A 19343-nucleotide genomic window follows, 5' to 3' on the forward strand; every position below is an offset into this window, starting at 1 on the left:
CTCATAGCAGACAAAGAAGTTCACATTCATTTCCACTTTGCAGTGTAGGGTTATTTTCCAAGTCCTCTCTTTCATGACTCACCAGCCAGACGTGCAAGCAAGTAGCATTGTTAAAAAGATCATCCCGGAAATATATGGTCAGGAAAGAAGAAAGGGAAGATAATGGGAGGGAGGGGAGAAAGTGAGAGAAAAAAGATTGACAGCCTGGCAACTGGAGAAGAGTGATTGGAGACATAGTGGAAAGTCTCCAGGCCATTGAGTGGAGATCTGTGGAGTGTTTATGAGAGGATATGTCCAAGGGTCTACACTGGAGGCAAAGATGTGGATGAGTAGCAATGAATGAGTAAATAAAGCATTTGTTTGCTCTAAATCATTATTGATTAGAGAAATGCAAATCAAAACAACTCTGAGGTACCGCATCACACCTATCAGATTGGCCAACATGACAAAACATGAAAATGATAAATGTTGGAGAAGATGTGGGAAAATTGGAACACTAATACATTGTTGGTGGAGTTGTGAAATGATCCAACCATTTTGGAGAACAATTTGGAATTATGCCCAAAGGGCTACAAAAATGTGCATACCCTTTGATCCAGCAATAGCACTTCTAGGGCTATATCCCAAAGAGATCAAACAAATGGGAAAAGGACCCACATGTACAAAAATATTCATAGCAGCTCTTTTTGTGGTGGCAAAGAATTGGAAATTGAGAGGATACCCATCAACTGGGGAATGGCTGAACAAGTTGTGGTATATGAATGTAATGGAATACTATTGTGCTATAAGAAATGATGAACAGGCTGACTTCAGAAAAACCTAGAAAGACTTATATGGTCTGATGCTGAGTGAAGTGAGCAGAACCAAGAGGACTTTGTACACAATAACAGCCATGTTATGCTATGACTAATATTGTTAAACTGAACCCTTCTCAGCATTATGAGGATCTAAGACATCTCCGGAGGCCTCGGGATGGAAAATGCTGTCCACATCCAAAGAAAGAACTATGGAAGTCAAATCGCTATCACTTATTTTTACCTTCTGTTGATTTTTGTTTCCTCTTTCTGATGGTTCCTCCTATTGGTTTTAATTTTCACTTACAACTTCACTAATGTGAAAATATGTTTAATGGTTATGTAAATGTAAAGCCTATATCAGATTGTGTGCCATCTTGGGGAAGGTGGGGGGGGGAGGAACAGGGAGAAAAATTTTCAACTCAAAAGCATATGGAAGTGATTGTTGATAAATCAAAATAAATTAATAAAATTTAAAAAACAAAATAAAATAAAGTAAATAAAGCATTTGTGAAGCCCAGCTTAGCTTGTCATTAAGCTAAACCCCAGCTAAATACTGAGGTTCCAAATTGAAGTCATTCAGTTCCTGTTGTCAAAGAGGTCACATACTAATGAGGGAAGTCCACATATGGAAGGAAGCTGCAGGTCCCATGCTTAGTAGAGAGGGAGCTGTAGAAGGGAGGTTGTGGAAGGACTGAAGTCTTGAAGTCTGTCCTAGACCTCAGTGTTTGGGCCAATGTGCAATGTTTTATGGGCGTGGGAACTCATCCCTTCCATGGGGCCACTCACAGCCTCTCTCTGCCCTCTCAGCCTGGTCCTTCCACACATCTTCCATAAAAAGCAGTGTGATTCTATGGGGAAAGTGCTGGCTATGGAGTCAGAAGACCTGGATTCAAATCTTACCTCTGACATTTATTTACCTCTGTGACCTTGGGCAAATCACTTCACTCTCTTGACCTCAGTTTCCTCATCTGTAAAATGAGGGGGCTAAACTAGACAGCCTCTTCCAGCTCTAAATCTATGACTATGACCTGCTGTGAGAGACTGGATGTCTTCCTCTGGTTTTTCTGATGGCCCATAGATACTTGGGAAGTGCCCTACACCTCCCCACTCCCAAATTATCTTGTATCTCTTTTATAACTTGCTGTATACGCACATATTGTCTGTTCCATTTGATCTCTATCACCAGTGCCTGGCAGTTTCCCTGGAACATAGTAGGTGCTTCATAAATTCTTGTTGATTGATGACTTCATTGATTGATTGATTGATTGATTGATCACCTCAGAGCTGGGAGAGACTTCTCCAGGCAAGAAAGCCTCTCCCCAAAGGGATCCCAAGGCTGTCTTCCACCATGTTTCAGACCCTCCTAATGCAGACATCTCTATCTCCTTTGGCTCTCTACAATCAGCTGTTCTGTGGTTCCTAGATACATAAGAAGATGCCATTGTAGTTAGAGCATGTGCCATAGCTCTGCCTGGTTTTTGGAGGTCATGAGCTTATCCTCTGGTAAAGCCCCCCTCAGATGCCTCAGCATGGCACCTCAAGGGCTATGTTAGTGTATGGTGCTGCAACCAGGGGCAAGAGGCTAGGACCATGTCCACCAGGGCTTTGAGTTTAGAGGGCAAAGCAAATCAGTCCAAAGAATGAAGTACCCTCTTTCAAAAGAATTTGAAAGTATGAATGACCACGTTCACTTTCACTATGAGTCATAAATATGATAAGAGCCACAGACACTCTAAAGAAGCTGTAGCCTGCTAACTGTTTCTTTCTCAACAGGGGACTTATTCTGTTAGGAAGCCAAGCCTTCATCTTAGAGCCATTGAAGGATGCTGCAGGTCAACACAAGTTCCAGCCAGCAGAGACTCTGAAAACCACCTGGGGAGCATGTGGACAGCAGCATCTCAACATCTCAGGCAGGACTGTGGATGGCATGCAGTGGTCCCCTCACTCATTTACAAGGAGGGTAGGAAAAAAAATCCGTTTCTTTTTCCTGGAAGGCTGGGAAAACTCAGGCTGTGTCTACACTACCCAGTTCAATCCATTTCAAGGAGCACATCTTAAGTCCTTATTGCAGGATGTGCTGGACGCTCTCCTTAGGCACAGAGGGAACAACAAAAAAACCTGCCTGGAGGGGTTTATGTTTCACTGTGCTGTTGTGGAAGATTGGGCCCTCCATCTCCCCCTTCTGAGCGTTTGCACAAGCTGTCCTCCGTGCCTGGCATGTCCTTCCTCCTGACTTCTTAGCTTTTAGAATCGTTGCTTCCGTTTCCTGTTCCTTTACTCCCAATCACTCTCTCCTTCAGTGATCGTTGTTTACATGTTGTCTCCTCCAGACAGAACCGAACTCTTGAGGACAGGCTCTTTTTCAAATTTTATCTATGCATCTCCAGGGCCTTGTACCTTAACTTGCTAGATATTTAGGAGATTACATGGGAACACTGAATTTAGAGACAGAGAACCTGGGCTGAAATCCCACATCTGCTGCTTACTACCATGTGTGAGTCACTTCACCTCCTGGCTCCCAGTTTCCTCATCTGTAAATCACAGGGTTGGACCAAATGCATTTCTGGGGTCTCTTTGAGTGCTAGATCTATGAGTGTGTGAGCTAGGATTCGAACCTGAGTCCTCTACCTCCAAATAAGCCCCCTTTTCATGGCAGCATGCAGCCTGGGTTTGAATCCTACCAAGTCCCTTAACCACCCCCCACCCCAGCTCTTAATTTCCTCAACTATAAAATGAGGGGGTTAGAGTCCATGACTTCTGAGTTCCCTTCCAGCTCCAAATCTCCAGAATTATCTTCCTGTGGAATGACAGTATAGACAATACTGTACTATTTTGCAGTTGTAATAAAACATCTACATGGGTCTTCAGCATGAGCCAACCACCTTTGGATTTTTTGTAATTAACTCTACTTATCACTCTCAGTTTGCTGAACTAGGGGCATCCCAGGAATTTGTCCTAAATCATTTTGATTTACATAAAGACTAGGAAGTACTTAATGGTGACATTATTTTGCTAACAATATATATTGAAATTTAAGTGAACCCTTAAATTGAAATGGAGAAACAGCACATGCAGTTTTACTGAGCTCTCAATTTTTTACTCTGAGACCATATCATCTCTGATTGGTTTTATGGAAGAGAAAATGTTCTTGACATCTTTCTAATGGAAATTGTGTTCAGAGGAATGACTTCCAAATCAAGCATGGGTGGATAAAGATTCTCTGCAGGATTACTTCAGATGATCACAAAGAATGAAGCTGCCCAACAGAGCTTGTGATCCTTGCCATGATTGGCCATGTTTTACAGACCTTTGACCTCATCTCCATTTGCTCTTTCTCCACCAAGACAGCTCACAAGCCTTCCTTCTCTTCATGAGTTGCTGGGTCCCCTCTCCAAAATATCACAGGGAAGCCAGCTTGCTGGACATGAATGTCTCCAAACTCAGCTCGATGTCTGGCTCTTGGAAAACAGCTGCAGTCCATACTGGAAGTCCTTCTCCCTTGAGAACACATGTGAGATATTGGATTCTGTGGGTTGAGTCTCTGGAGGCCCAAAGCCACCTGCACAAATGATGAGGTATCAAGGGATGGTTTTGATAAAAATCCTGAAGTCATCCACCAGCTACTGACCACTATGTTGATAGAAATAGAGCTCTAGGCTTTGAGGCATCAAAAGCATTTGTGCTGGGCAAATACTCCAACTTCCTCATGCCAGCATCTTCTGTCCATATTCATTACGGGCAGAGTTTTCTTTGTGAAGCTGCCTGAATAAATCTCCACATGGATACATGGACCCCCTCTCTGATAAACGCTTTAGCAATTGTTTGTCATTTTTACAAGGGTTTGTACCTCCTGGTATCTGGGGGAGCATTTGGACAGAGACCCGAATGCAGAGTTACCAGTTACCTCACTGGCTCACTTCTCCTTGTCACCCAACCTGCTTTGGGATGACTAATCCCCTACTTCCTTTGCTGCCCTGTCCCCTGTCATTTGGATTGCGTTTAGGAATCCAAGCTAAGTTTAATATTAGCCTAAGCTAAATATAATTAAGAAATTAAATCTCCTGTTGCAAAAACACATCATATGATGCCTTCCAAACACAAATACAAATTACTTTTGGATTATGTATTGTTTTGGGGATTATTTGCACCCTCCATAATTATGCATTGATGGTAAATCACTGCCAATTCCAAAACCATTTAGACTTCTGGGTGCATCAGAACAGGAAATGAGAATCGGCCCTAATGAGCTTTGCTCAAATGCCCTAACCCTGGACTGAATTTGTCTTCTTTTTATAAGACTGTAGGACTTGGTTCTGGAAAGATCTTAGAAATCATCTATTTCAATCCCTCCATTTTACAGATGGGGAAACTGAGGCTCAGAAAAGTAAAATGACTGCTCAAAGTGACATAGTCAGCAGGAGAGCAAAGATTTGCACCCAGGTCGTCTGATTTTCTCACCATGCTGCGGTTTGCTGCTGCTGCTGCTGTTGTTTTAAAATTGGGTGCTTTTGTTATTGCTGATGTTCTAATGGGATCTAGAACAGAAGAGAACGATTAAGAAATTCACTTCTGTTGCCTTTGTCAGCTCAGACCAGGAGCCTTTTGGAAGGGAGCTCTGTTGTCTTCCTTTGATCTCTCCTTTGCTCTTAACCAAGAGGCAGCCATGGTCTAGTGGTGAGAGCCTGCCTTAATCCAGGACGACCTGACCTCAGATCCCAGCTCTGGCACACACTGATTGTGCGTGTGTGTGTGTGTGTGTGTATGGGGGGAGGGGCAAATCCTGAGGCTCTCAGTTCTCTGGACAACTCTGTAAGTCTCTAGATTAAAGAGAAGGTGTCACCTGCATTGGGAGAGGACTTTCCTTCCCTGGAAGTTCTGTATACCAATGAAATCACAAGCTTAGTTCCTATCCCTAATAAAGAATAATGTGCTTGGATTCCACACATTTGGCATTTATTAGCAAGAATTCAGGTTCTGTCAATTTGTTCTTAAAGCACTAGGCTTTACTAGAGCAGATAAATTCCATTTCTTTATTAAAGAAATGTAAACTAACCCTTGATTTATGAATTTGCTAATTGTTCTTCCAGACTGTGGGAACGAGTCATCCTCCACTTTCTAATTGTAATGTCCCTATGTAGGATTTACCTACCCTCACAAGCAGCTGCCTTGCCCGACCAGGTACAAAGAAATGCATCATGGCCGAAAGGTCCCAATGTTTCTTTCCCATGACAGATCCTGTTTAGTTAGAACTCTAGATCTGTGACCCCATGCTTTTAGAAAGATCTGGGTTTGAATGCTCACTCTGGGACTGGGGTAAGCCATTAGGCTTCTCAAGCCTCTGCACCACCAAGCTGCCTCCATCTTCTGCTCCAACTGTCTCATTTTACAGATGAGAAAACGGTGGCCCCAAGGCTTAAAGTCACATGAGGTGTCAGAGAAAAAGTCTAATCCCTCCTTCCCATGACAGCCTCACAATACACAAACACATCTCTTGTGTCTCTCCTGAGTCTCCTATTCTCCAGGCTAAAGTGCCCTGGTCCTCTGAACGATCCTTAGAGCAGGATTAGAAAACCCTTTGCCATCCTGGTTGCCCTCTGCTGCACACTCTCCTGCTTATCCACATCCTTGCTAAGATCTGGCCCCCAGAAGTGACCACAAAGCCTAGTGGTGTTGTGTCCAGATGAGGGGGCAGTGGGAGCATCACCCCTTCATTTATTCCTGGATGTAGGACCTCTCTTCAAGAAGAGTGCATCTGGGCTGGTTTCTGTTCAGAAGCTTTAAGTGAGATTTTAAGTCATACAACCAGTTGGAAGATTGTGTGTGTGTGTGTGTGTGTGTGTGTGTGTGTGTGTGTGTGTGTGTGTGTGTGTGTTGTTGTGGTGGTGGTGGTGGTGGTGGTGGTGGTTGTTTTAATTTTGGTCCACATCAGCAGATAACTAGTTTGGCTGAATTTTGCTGAGCAGTCCAGATGTTTTGAAACCATGTAGACACAACCTAACTCACCAGCTTTGGACAGCTGGGGGAGATGAGCCGTCAGTGCTCATCAGCTTACCCCTCATTCACAGCTTTTAGTGATTATGTGGTTGGGCGTTTCTCCCAAGCCCTCAATTCCATGAATTCATAACAAAAGTCAGATCTTTCTGAAAACTGCGGAGCAAGAAAATGATGTTCATTGCTGACTTGTTGTCTTGGGAACGGCCCCCTCTGTGCACAGTTGGCCAGGGCCAACGCAGGGTTACTCTGAGGGAGGTCAGAAAATCAAGAGGGTGCTTGACCCTGGACTGGGTGATTTCTAGTGTAATTTTCAATACAGTTTTGATGGTTCAGTGAATGGTCTATGGGTTAAAAATGCAATCTACTGATGTTAGCACTCGAATTCTCAAATATTCTCCATGCACCTCTGAGGTCACTGATTTGGATGTCTCTCCAACGATGCAGATTGTGACCTGCGCCCTCCTTCCTCTCCTGCAGATCTTGCTTATGCCCTGCCATTCATTTGCAATGTAGGGTTCACTCAACATCCTGGAGGCTTCCTCAATTTCACAACATTTCAAGATAACCAGTGTTTTAGTGCCATGTTTTCAAGACAGCTCCCATAAAAATCCTCCCCTGATGCCTCTCTGTGCCGTGGGGGAGAGCCTGACCTCTGAAAGCCCATGCCAGATCTTTGGCAAGCCATACCAAAATAGGCAAATGTTGAGTCCAGGCCTGGCAGCAGTCTACATGTCTATCACCCAGGTACCAACATGACTGAATTCAGGTTAGCCACTAGTTGCCAACTTTGGGGGACCACAGCAACCTAGGACAATGGTACACGGAACATGGCCTGCTGTGGCCACCTGTGTCAGTGTGTGGACCAGCCACACAGATAGAGTCTGAGGTCCTTGAAATATTTAAAATGGAAACATCACATCCCAAAGGCTTGTTTTATGTGAGCTTGCTCTTCATCCCAGTGTATGAGTAAGTGAAGATGGGCTGGTCACGTGGTGAAAATAAGACCCTAGAATACCAGGAGAACTGAGGGTGGGCTCACACATTGGATAGGAACTCCTGGTTTATGGGATTGAGTAGATTGCAATGGATCAGATTTAAGAGTAAATACTACCAGAATTCTTTGTATCCCCAGTACAGCACGGGGCACATACTAGGCATTTAATGGATGTTTGTTGAGGGGTTATTGGGCAAGGAGAATCACAGAATGAGAAGGCTCCTAATGAGATTCCAGTTAGATGCCAGTGATCATTATCTGTAGTCCCACCCCAGCTAGCAGCCCTACTGTGTTCAGAACATGGCTTTTAAGTCTCCCAGTTGGCAATCAGACATGTTATCCCGATTGTGCTGGAAATGGTTTCATAAGTTGTCAGCAAAGCCTTCTGTGACATCCTTAATGGATGATATGAATGGGAGGGGCCTACCACCTGCATCTGTGGAAGGACTGAGATTGCAGGGCTAGCAGAGTTTTACTTGATTTTGTCAGCTCAGTTCCTCAGTACGTCAGGGGCTGGGTTCCAATAAGCTCTGGCAGGAAATAGGGTTCAAGTCTGTTGTCCAGGGAGTGGAGAGGCTAAGCGCAGGTTGGCCTCAGGGATTATTTTGTTTGTTTGGGGGGGTTTTTGCCTTTTTTTTCAACCACATTAACTTTCAAAGACTCTGCCAAGTGAGAAAGGAGTCGCAACCTGCATCGGTGGAAGGAGTGCCTATGCCAGTAGTGTCACAGATCCTTGAAGGACAGGAAATGTCCTTTCCTTCCCTCCATCCAGGCTGCAGATTTCCTTCGAGGAAACTCAAATTCATCAATCAGCACAGCTGGGCAGCCCAGAGGAACACTCCTAGGATACAAACAGTCTTCTTTAAAAGTCTGTTTGGAAGATCCTGAGCCAATGAGAAGATTTTAACTTAAACAAAAGAGAAAAAGGAAAAAGGTTCCTCACCTACTCCCCCCCACCCCCCACCCTCCCGGGCTCTGTGACTGGAACTCGGGTTGGAATCATGCCTTGGTCGTTGTTTTCCTTTCCTCTCAGAGAGTGCTGGTTACAATGGGCAGAGTTTCAATGGGAAGTATTGCATCCAGTTCAGCTCATGAACCCCGAGTCTTGGGTCTGAGCTCCCAAGTGGACTGGACCTGCATTTCCTTCCAGGGCTTCGATTACAGAAACAGGACTCTTTGTTTGGGACTTTGTGGGTTTGTCTCTTGAGACCACCCTTCGAGGACGGCTCCCCTTTGTTCTCCTACAGTCTCCCTTGGGATTCCTTAAGGAGGCAGAGAGTTGGATTCAGTTGGAAGAATCATCAATTTAATCTGGTCCAATGAGCATTTGTTAAGCCCTTACTATGTGCGGAGTGCTGACAATATAAAGTAAAATATGAGACAGTCCTGGCCTCAAGGAGCTTAGGTCAATCAAACCGCAAGCGTTTATTAAGCACCCATTATTTTCCAGGCACAAAAACAAACCAGTCCCTGCCCTAGAGTTTCCATTCCACTGGTTTCAAACGCTTTAAGTCCAGTGGAAGGCAGTTTGCTCTTAGCTCCCTAAGCTGAATCTTGCCCCAATTCCATTGTGTTCACATTTTCTTCTTACCTGTGTGCTCTTCCCACCTAGGTGGTGCAGTGCTGGCCCTGGAGTCAGGAGGACCTGAGTTCAAATCCAGCCTCTGACTTACTAGCTATGTGACCCTGGGCAAGTCACTTACCCCTGTTTGCCTCAGTTTCCTTATTTGTAAAATAACTGGAGCAGGAAATGGCAAACCACTCTAGTGGTTGCCAATAAAACCCCAAATGGGCTACCAGAGAGTTGGACACAACTGAACAACTTTCCAGAGCAGGTGACTCTCCTGTGCCCTTTTTGACCTTGAGAGGTAGAAGTGAGAGGGAGCTCGGCCAAGACCCTGAATCTGCTTTTCTCTCAGTCATTTCTTGTCATTCTTTCTGCTGATGAGATGTCACATTCCTAAGCTTGCCCTCTCTCCTCTGGGGAGCGCCATAGCCCCATCTTCCTTCTGCGCCCCAGAGTGAAATCTGCCTCGAGTCTGTTCTCCCTCCAGTGAATCTTCCAGAGTTTCACAAGGCACAGTGCAGTACCAAGGGGAGAAGGCTAGAGGCAGATTCAGAGGACCTGGGTTCAAATCCTGATTGTTATTTCCTTCCTATGACCTTGGAAAAATTATTTTACGTGCCTCAGTAACTTTATCTGCAAAAGGAAGCAGATAAGGTCCTATCTAGCTTTAAATCTGTGGCCTATGACCTATAAAAATAGCTCTTCCCACCTTCATAAGCCAGAGGTCACATGTCCTTTACAAGTTTTAAGTGTGTTTTGATATGAAAAGAAGACTGGACTGGGAGCCCGGAGCCCTGGGTTCTATCATTAGAGCTGGGAGGACTCTGAGGAGTGTTCTCATTCCAGCTTTTCCAGGATCTCTGAACATGACTTCACAGAAAGCCCTGCTGTTTTTTCCCTGATTCTGTCTGTGACTTTACTGGGAGTTGATGACCCTGGAGGTCCTCTCAGCTCTATCCCATCCAAACAGACAAACTTGAGTAAATCTCCTACTATGTACAAGGCCCTGCTCTACAAAAAGACAAAAATTAAGTCATCCCTGCCCTCAGGGAGCTTATATTCAACTGGGATGAGAGGTGAAGCACTGTATACTCCTGTTGCTTTGGTGTCCTGAATGATAATAATAATAAATAATGACTAGCTTTCATGTAGCACTTGAAGGTTTGCAAAGCACTTTACACATTTTGTTTCTTGCTCCTTACAACAACCCTGTGAGGTAGGGGGCTACTTTTATTCCCATTTTAAGTAATTTGCCAAGAATCATACAGCTAGTAAGTCTCTCAGGGCAGATTTGAACTCAAGTCTTCCTGACTCCAGGCTCAGTGCTCTATAATAACATATAATATGGTGATCATTGCTCATACTGGTAGTCATCCAAGGCAGAAACCCTCATGATGCTCTAACTGTCTAAGATAAGAAACGGGGACTCCTCAAGCCCATAGGATGATTTAAGAAAAGTTAACTTTCATGGACAATGTGGGAGTGTGTGCGTGTGTGTGTGTGTGTGTGTGTGTGTGTGTGTGTGTGTGTGCGTGTGTGTGTGTGTGTTCTTGAATGTACATATTTGTTAAAAGGATTTTGTTTTGCTTTTTTTCTTTTGCAATGGGATATGGAAATGAGAGGGAGAAAAAAACAGTTTTTTGTTCATTACAAAACCTCAATCACAAACTCAATCACTAAAATGAGGGAGTTGGACTTAAAAGGAAAAGTTAAATTTATTTAATTTTTTGGCAGCGCAAACGGGAGACGCTGAAAACAACCAAGTATGTGGAGCTTGTGATTGTGGCAGACAATCGAGAGGTAAGTTCACAGCCAAACTCCCAGGAAGAACTTGGAGGGAGGGATTTGGGGCACATGCTTGCTTTGGGTTATCTCACATTGATTTAAAAGCATCAGCAACAAACCATATCAATAATCATCTGTGGCGGTAGCACCACAGACAGCAGAAAGGTTTCTTTGGGGGCTGTAATCGCTAGTCCGGTTCAGTTATTGAAGAAAAATGAATTGGAAGTTGATAGCTGATGCTAGCTTACTTCTCATCACATTCTCTTTTTTTTTTTCAGTCAAGGGACAGTTTATTATAACACCAGTATGGGGGGCAGATTCCTAGTGAATCTTCACAATTTAATGGGGGTAAGATTGGTACTTCCATACAAGAAAAGACAGTGAGAAGATCTGGATGGGATTAAAAAGTGGTAAATAGCCTGGGGTGGTCCAGGTATAGACAATGAAAGGAGTTAAGTGGGAGAGCCACAGTGAAAGAGCTGTTAAAAGGATTATTGAGTATCAATAATGGACCAGATGCCTCAGGTCAAAGCCAGTATGGGAAAGTTCAGGGCCTGGGTTGTGTGGGGGAAATTTTAGGGGGACTTTTAGGCTTTTAGGGAACTAGGTTCCATAGCCCCATCACTTTCACTATTCTAAAGAAGTAGGGAAAGTCTTCCTTCAGTGGACCCATGAGCATCTTGGTATGGGCTCTCCCTTCAGTGACCCACAGTGACCTCTCCACTCGTCATCTTTCTAAGTTATTTCTGTCCATGCCCTCCCCCAAACCCATGTTCATGGTTCTAGAGTCCTCAGAAACACTGCTTGATTATTCTTATTGCTAATATTGACTTTCCTCTTTAAATTAAGTTTCAGAGACAAGGAAAAGATGTGGAGAAAGTTAAGCAGCGCTTAATAGAAATTGCCAATCATGTGGATAAGGTGAGTCCTTCTTGATATAATTAACTCTTGGAAGTTATATAAATGTTTGAGATTGAGGTTGAGCTGATTCAGAGCTTTTCATATTATTAACAAGGCAACCATTTTGCTTACTTATTCCAAACCTGTTACCCTGGCAAGTAAAGACATTAGGGGACAGCAAAGCCAGTCTACTGCCCTAGGGGTATGTGAGACCCCTCTAGTCCATTCTCCGAATACATATCCACTGGTCCATCAACAGCAGCAACTCTGGGTGGACAGCTCCTGTCAAAAGGTCAGTTTCATGTGGTGGAAGCGTGGTGTAGTAGGAAGAGGATTGGATCTGGAGTCAGGAGAAAATAAAGTGTTTGGGCTGTGGACATACAGTGCTTTGGATTGGGAAACTCTGGTCTAACTTCATTTAAACACTTTTCTTCTACTAAACTTGCATTTCAAAGTGCCCTGACTGGTGGAACAAGGAAGCCTTTAGAGAATTAACAACTAGACGACCAGATAGTTGAAGTAGATAGGAAACTGCTGGAAGGCCAGGGATGGTTATGGGTAGACGTTAGCAATTTTATGCAAAGTAACCCCTACACCCAGCAAAATAAATATGTGAGGAATGACCAAACAGATTTGTTGGTACTTTAATGGAAAAAAGAAATAAGTCAATAGATAGTTGTAAAAGTTCAAAAATAATTTATCTTTAATTACCTTAGGAGTCAGGGAACACAAGGAGAGACATGTTGTTTTATGTCCTCATTAATGTTAACGTGGTGGGTAAAACCTGAAACTAACCTCCTTATCAGAGAAACCAGGCACAGACATCATTTCATCCCTGCATCTGCTCATAGAAGCCAGGAATTTCAGGGGAGGGGAGAGTGACACATTTTGTGAAAAGGTCATGGGAAGGAGGATGCCAGTCTGAAGTTTTCAAAGCGTACATTCCTCCAAAATTCAGACTCGGTCTGAATTCTGGCCTTAAGATAAGATAGGATTAGGCCTGCGAAGTAAACTCTGAGTTAGATAAAGCCATGGTGGCTAATATTTCATACCTAGGTGCTTGTATTTTTTTTAAACGCTATTCTTTATTGTATCTGGACATAGGTTTATAAAAGAGGACTGGCAAGTAGGGATTTATTAGAAGCTTGTGATGCTGTTAGAGTGAGCCTTCTCTGTGGATGCCACAAGATGTAGTCGAGGAGAAGTGGGTTCAAATTTGACCTCTGACTTTTACTGGCTTACAGCCCTTGGCAGGTCATTTAATTTCTCTGGGCTTGAGGAACTTTCCAAGGTCTTGTCTCTAAGTCATAGATGGACTTTTTCTTCTCATATGCTTAAAAATAGAATAGTATTCCTAATTCTCTCAATTATCCACACTTGAGGACTGTCTATCAGATAAGCCTATGTGTTCATGGAGAATTATCACCATTGACTTCCTGAATTATGAAACAGGTATGGAAGGGAATGATCATCCTCTCTGGATAGGCTGACCTGAGCCTAGAGCCAGAGACATTGCAGTCCAGGCATGTTGGCTCTTGGTATGGGTAGAGCCTTGCGTCAATGAGTATGGAATGGAGAAAACAAAATCCCAGCCCGATTGGCCAAGTAGTGAGACAGCAGCCAAGAGGATTATCCCCCAAGTGAGGAGAAGCAGCTTGGTAAATGAACAAAGCATTGCATTTGGAGCCCAAGGATCCGGATTTGAATCTCGTCCCTGACACATTCCCTCTGTGACCTTGAGTGGGACACTTCCCTCTCTGGGTTTCAGTCGTCTCATCTGTAAAATGATAGAGCTAGACAAATTAATCTCCAGGTCCCTTCTAAATATATGGGCCCATGACCAGACCTTCATCACTTTTCCTTTGAGCTGAAAAAATCACCTTAATATTTGTGCTTCTCAGACATTTGGATATTTTAAAACCAGGAGTTCTTCACCACAATGATCCATGACCATTTAAAAATATGTACTTTGCTAACAGTATTTCAGTATAATTGGTTTCCTTTGTAATCCTATGTATTTTATTTCATGCATTTAAAAATATGATTCTGAGAAGGAGTGTGTAACCTTCATCAGATTGCCAAAGGGACCCCGGACACACACACACACAAAAATAAGAACCACTGCTTAAAAGAGGAGAGTTTCACGTCCTAGTTAAGTTACATTTGTGATCACCAGGTCAAGGAGGGACTGAGGAGTTACCACTCAATAAGGTCATTGATGAAGTACTTCCTTCTTAACTTTTAACCTCAGGGAATGCTACAGTCTCCAAAGACAGATGTTAGTCTCCAAATAAAAGTTGTCAGTCATGAGCAGGCTGCAGTAGGTGACTGATGAAGGGTTGCAGGTGAGTAATATGAAGGGGGACAACAGAGAACTGTCCAATCAAAAGCAAGGTGGACTTGTCACATGGAAAGAATGAGGGATGCATTCACTTGCTCAATGTCAAGAGATCTCAGTAAGGTCCTCCATGTGTTTGATGGACCCGCTGGAGAAGATACATGGGAGCACATGGACAGGAGTCTCACAGGGTGGGCAGACCTAGACCATGGGGTCCTGGATCAAGAACTGGAAGGCCCCTAGAGATCATCATGTCCGGCCCTTTCATTTCACCAGTTAGGAAACAGAGGTTCACAGAGCTGAAGTGACTTGGCCGTGGCCATACAGCGTGGATGAGTGATGGCCTCGTCCTTCCCATCAGGGTCTGTAACTGGCTTCTTACACATTAAGTTGAAGAGTTATCTCTAAACAGGGTCTGGGAATTTGTGGCTCAGGCTCCAGTTCCTTGATGGAATGCTGATAACAATAATCTTCAAATGCTCTACATTTTCCAAGTATTTTCATTTCCATGTGGGATTCTTCTTCACTTCCCAGCCTGAAAGAGTTCATCTAACGCAGACTATCAGCCTCTCATTTAGCCCAGTGTCCCAGGCTCTTGGAATGCAGCAGTTGGACAATCCTTCATTTCTGCCCAGACACTGTGCCAGTCCCAGGGATGGCTGGAACCTTGACCCCAATTAGGACTGCCCTTCCCAAGTTCCAGCCCAGGGGGTGATTGCCATGTTACCTTTTCCTCAATAACAGCTACGTTAAGAGCCACTGATGTTTATATAGTGCTTTAAGGTTGACAAAGTGTGTTACACACTTGGGAGAGCGGGGGAAGAATTGCAACTTATGTGTAATTGCAGTTTAAATGGAGTGCCTGTAGTCTGCCTATTGACCAATTATTCCATCAACAAAATAAGGGAGTTGGACCATTACAGCAGTCTCCTGATTGGTCTCCCTGCCTTAAGTCTCCTCCCACTTCATTCATCTTTGACATCATCATGCCAATGGGAGTTTCCTAAAGTGTAGTCTGACCATGTCACTCTCCAGGTGAGAGGATCAGAGGAGCTCTAGTGGCTTCCCACTGCCTCTTGGATAAAATACAAACTCTCCTATTTTGGCAATGAAAGCACTCCAAAATCTTGCTCCACCCTGACTTTCCAGGCTAATTATGTGTTGCTCCTCCTAATGCATTCTGGGTTCCTGTCAAAGTGGCCTAGTCACTTTCTCCACCCTCTTCCCAATACATGACATTCCATCTCCCACCTCCAGGTCTTTGCATCTCCACCCTTTCACTCTAATGCTTTCCATCTTCATCTCTGCCTCATAGAGCCCCCACCTCCCTTCAAGGCTGACCTTGAGAGCCACCTCCTTCAAGTGGTCATTTTTGATCTCCACAGATGCCAGGTCTTGATCTTAGGAAAGGGGCTTGGTGATACAGAGGGACAGATTTGAGATACTTATGCATAGAGGTGATGATTAAAGTCATGGATACTGAGTCCTGGGATATTACTGATACGGGAACTCCCAGATGAGGGCTTTCCCTCTGCCGGTGCAGATTAGTACCTTCTCTGAAATGTAATGATTTACCAAGGGCATGTGTCAAAGTCACAGAGCTGGTCTGTGTCAGAGGAAAGACTTGACCTTCATCCTCTGACCCCAAGGCCACCACTCTACCCTCTGCACCAGACTCCTTTGCACTTGAGCCTATGGAAATGGGAAATCCCATCATTAGTATGGAAAGTCTCTGGATTTGTAAGCAGCCCTCCTAACACTGAGAGATAGGAACAATTAGCTATTTACAGATATTGACTAATTAATCCTTACATGACATCGCTACTGGGAGGGCATCCTTATCTCCCCTGTACAGAAGAGGATGCTGAGGGTGAAATCAGAATTGGATTTTGGACATTCCTGACTTGGAATCCTGTGCTCAAATCACCATTGCCTTTGTGGGCATAGAGCCCTCGGTCACCCTGAGATGGGCACTTGTGAGCTGTAAAGGAGTGAGACTGAGAGCTGAAGAGGGGCTGGAGAATCTGGGCCGAGGACTGGCAAAGAGATGCCTCAGCAATATGGAGGACAAAACTTCACGGAGGAAAAACCAGCCCTGGTGTTATCCATTAGTCAATCAACACACATTCATTCAATGTTTGCTCTGTACCAAGCACTATACTAAATGAGAGGGATGGGGATACAAAGAAAGGCAAATGCCCTTGAGGAGCTTCCATTCCAATGGAATTGTGCCTGTAACTGAGGGTGATTTGCCCTTTATTACCTGTGTGATCTTGTGGGCACCTCTGGGCCTCAGTTTCCTCAACAGTAAAAATGAAGGAGCTGGGCAAGATGACCTCTGAAGGCCCCTCCAGTTCTACATCTGATCTTTTGCTGCTGCATCTGTATTTTTCCTCTTCTGGTCTCAAGGGCTCTCCCAGCCAACCTGACTCTTGTAGAAGAGGAATCCACAGCCATCTCTCCTTCCTTCACCATGCCAAGGCCGGTACCCAACCACCTCCTCTCCCATGGCCAGCACCGGTCCTGAGTCTTCTTTCCGATGCCCTTCAGGAGCCCAGGGAATACCTGGAAGCCATGCGCCCTCCTCTGCCCTCCTTAAATGTCCATGGTGCTCCTTTCTGGCCATCCTCAACCTTGGACTTAGACCAGACACTGGCTGAGGTATCTGTCATATAAAAGAACAACACGCCAGGCCATGGGCATCTAGGTTCTTATCGTGAGGTGCAAAGAGTCATTTGTTTATTTAGCAATGATGGGAGTCAAATGTGCAACATTGTGCAGGCTCAGGATCCCACAGAGAAATGCAAAATGTGTGCAATGAATTCAGAAGTCCTGTTTACTCGTAGGGAAAACCCTTCCTTCCTCTCTGCAAATCAGCAAGTGATTAACCTTGACATTCCTGGAGAAAGAGTCCTGATTCATCCATCCGCTGGTTGGATTTTCCCTTCTTGTGGACATGGCCCGACAGCCTTTGGCTAGGCTGTAAGTTTAAGTTTCAGGCAGTGATTTTTATTCCAAATGAAGCCAGTGCAAAGCTTCCCAGTCTAGCGGTAAAACGATGAATAACTGTGACACAGAGTTAATCCACAACATTTGTGGAGTGTCTATTGCACATGCCTCAGTGCACTGTAAATATTCATTAGGCTCCAATATTACCAGAAAAGAGGATTAAAAATGGGGAGGCAAGATGAGATCTATTTTCATAAGCTCCTTGATTCAGAGCTAGAGGAGGCCTGAGAGGCCATTTAGTAAAAAAAATAAAACAAAAACCCTCATTTTTCAGGGGACGCAATTGATGGTGAGAGAGGCCAAGCAACTCACCCAAGGTGATGTGTTCAGTGTCAGAGGCAAAATGTGGACCCTGGTCTTCCTAACTCCCAGTTCATGCCTTTGCCCCTCAGACTGGCTATAAAGAAGGCCCAGGCATCTGTCCAGCATCTCTGATATCCAATACGCCAAACTCAGCCCTCAAGACACAAAAATGCTAGGTGCCACCCCTTCCCGGTATGCTGTTGAGACTAAGATGCAAATATGGCCCCAGAGAGAAGGCGCTAAGTCTAAAGGAGTGACCAAAGGAGATGATCTGTCCTAAGAACCTCAGAAAGGAAAGGGATGGACGGCTTCATGGAGGAGATGACCCCTGAACTAGGCCCTGAAGCAAGTGAAGTCTTTCAGCAGGACTTGATGTGGAGATCAAACAGGACAGGTGGAGGCTGGCCAGTGAGAGTAGGGCAAGGCTAGGAGTCCAAGTAGAGAGAGTGTGGAAGACAGGATGATGGGGAAAGAGGAGGCAGCGACATTAGGCTGGGAGAGGGAGCTTGGAGGGAGGTTCTGGGGGGACTTCAGGACAATGCCAGAGGTTGTATGTTCACCTGTAGGGAATAGGGAGCCACTGATTGTCTTTGTTAGGGGAGTGACCTCATCAGAACTGTGCATTGAGATGGTTTTGGCAACTCTGGAAAGAGTGGATGGGAGAGGAGGAAGGCTGGAGCTAGGGAGGTAAATTAGGAAGCTGCAGAGTAGCCAAGGCAAGAAATGATGAAGGGAGAGTGAAGTAAACAGAGGTGGCATGACTGGAGAGCAGAGAAGATGTGGGAGAGCTCAAGGAGACACGTGAGAAGATTATAAAAGCTCTAGGAGTTAGAGCTAAGGCCATTGGGTTGGATCCTCTGGTCATTCAGCACTCTTTTGTTACTCAGTCACTTTGTTTCACTCTTGTCTTACTCTTCATGACCCCATTTAGGGTTTTCTTGGCAAAGATACTGGAATGGTTGGCCATTTCCTTCTCCAGCTCATACAGATGAGGAAACTGAGGCAAACAGGGTTAAATGACTCGCCCAGGGTCACCCAGCTAGTAAGTGCCTGAGTCTGGATTTGAACTCACAAAAATGAGTCTTCCTGACTCCGGTCCCAGTGCTCATTCACTGCACCACCTAGCTGCCTTGCTATTTGGGCAAGTAAAATGGTATGACAGAAGCTGAGTTGCAAAGGGTTAAAGAGTAAGGAATGACGGGGAATGGAGAGAACTGTTTTTATGAGTTTACCGTGAAAGGAAATTTTCACAAACTGATCTACTAGCTTGTCCAATTTCTTTAGTTTTACAGACCACTGAACATTCGAATAGTATTGGTTGGAGTCGAAGTCTGGAATGATATTGATAAGTGCTCCATCAGCCAGGACCCGTTTACAAGTCTTCATGAATTTCTAGACTGGAGAAAGATGAAGTTGCTGCCTCGTAAACCCCATGACAACGCACAGCTTGTAAGGTGAGGGGCTGGGCTTCCCTCTCTGCTTCAAGAAATAGAGTAATGAAAAAGCAATCAGACTCTGAATAATTAGCAAACTAGGAATAGCCATGGGGAACAGATTGGGAAATATGGCCCACCTCCTGCAGGAGGCCCCTCCAGCCCTCAGCAGTCAAATGACCTTTTGTATCCATCTGGAATACACTAACAGGTATACATGTTG

At 44.5% G+C, this 19343-nt stretch overlaps 1 protein-coding gene across 1 annotated transcript in view; it reads left to right on the forward strand.

The window, feature by feature from the left end:
• ADAM12 (ADAM metallopeptidase domain 12) overlaps nt 1–19343 on the forward strand; it is a 379134-nt gene that overhangs the window by 242785 nt on the left and 117006 nt on the right. The window contains 4 exon segments of the mRNA XM_020973659.2: nt 2571–2757; nt 11087–11152; nt 11987–12058; nt 18972–19141. Of these exon segments, the coding sequence (XP_020829318.1) occupies nt 2571–2757; nt 11087–11152; nt 11987–12058; nt 18972–19141 (495 nt within the window).

Source organism: Phascolarctos cinereus, unplaced genomic scaffold, assembly GCF_003287225.1.
Source record: "Phascolarctos cinereus isolate Bilbo 61053 unplaced genomic scaffold, phaCin_HiC Scaffold_3;HRSCAF=262, whole genome shotgun sequence".
In the NCBI taxonomy this organism is placed as follows: domain Eukaryota; kingdom Metazoa; phylum Chordata; class Mammalia; order Diprotodontia; family Phascolarctidae; genus Phascolarctos; species Phascolarctos cinereus.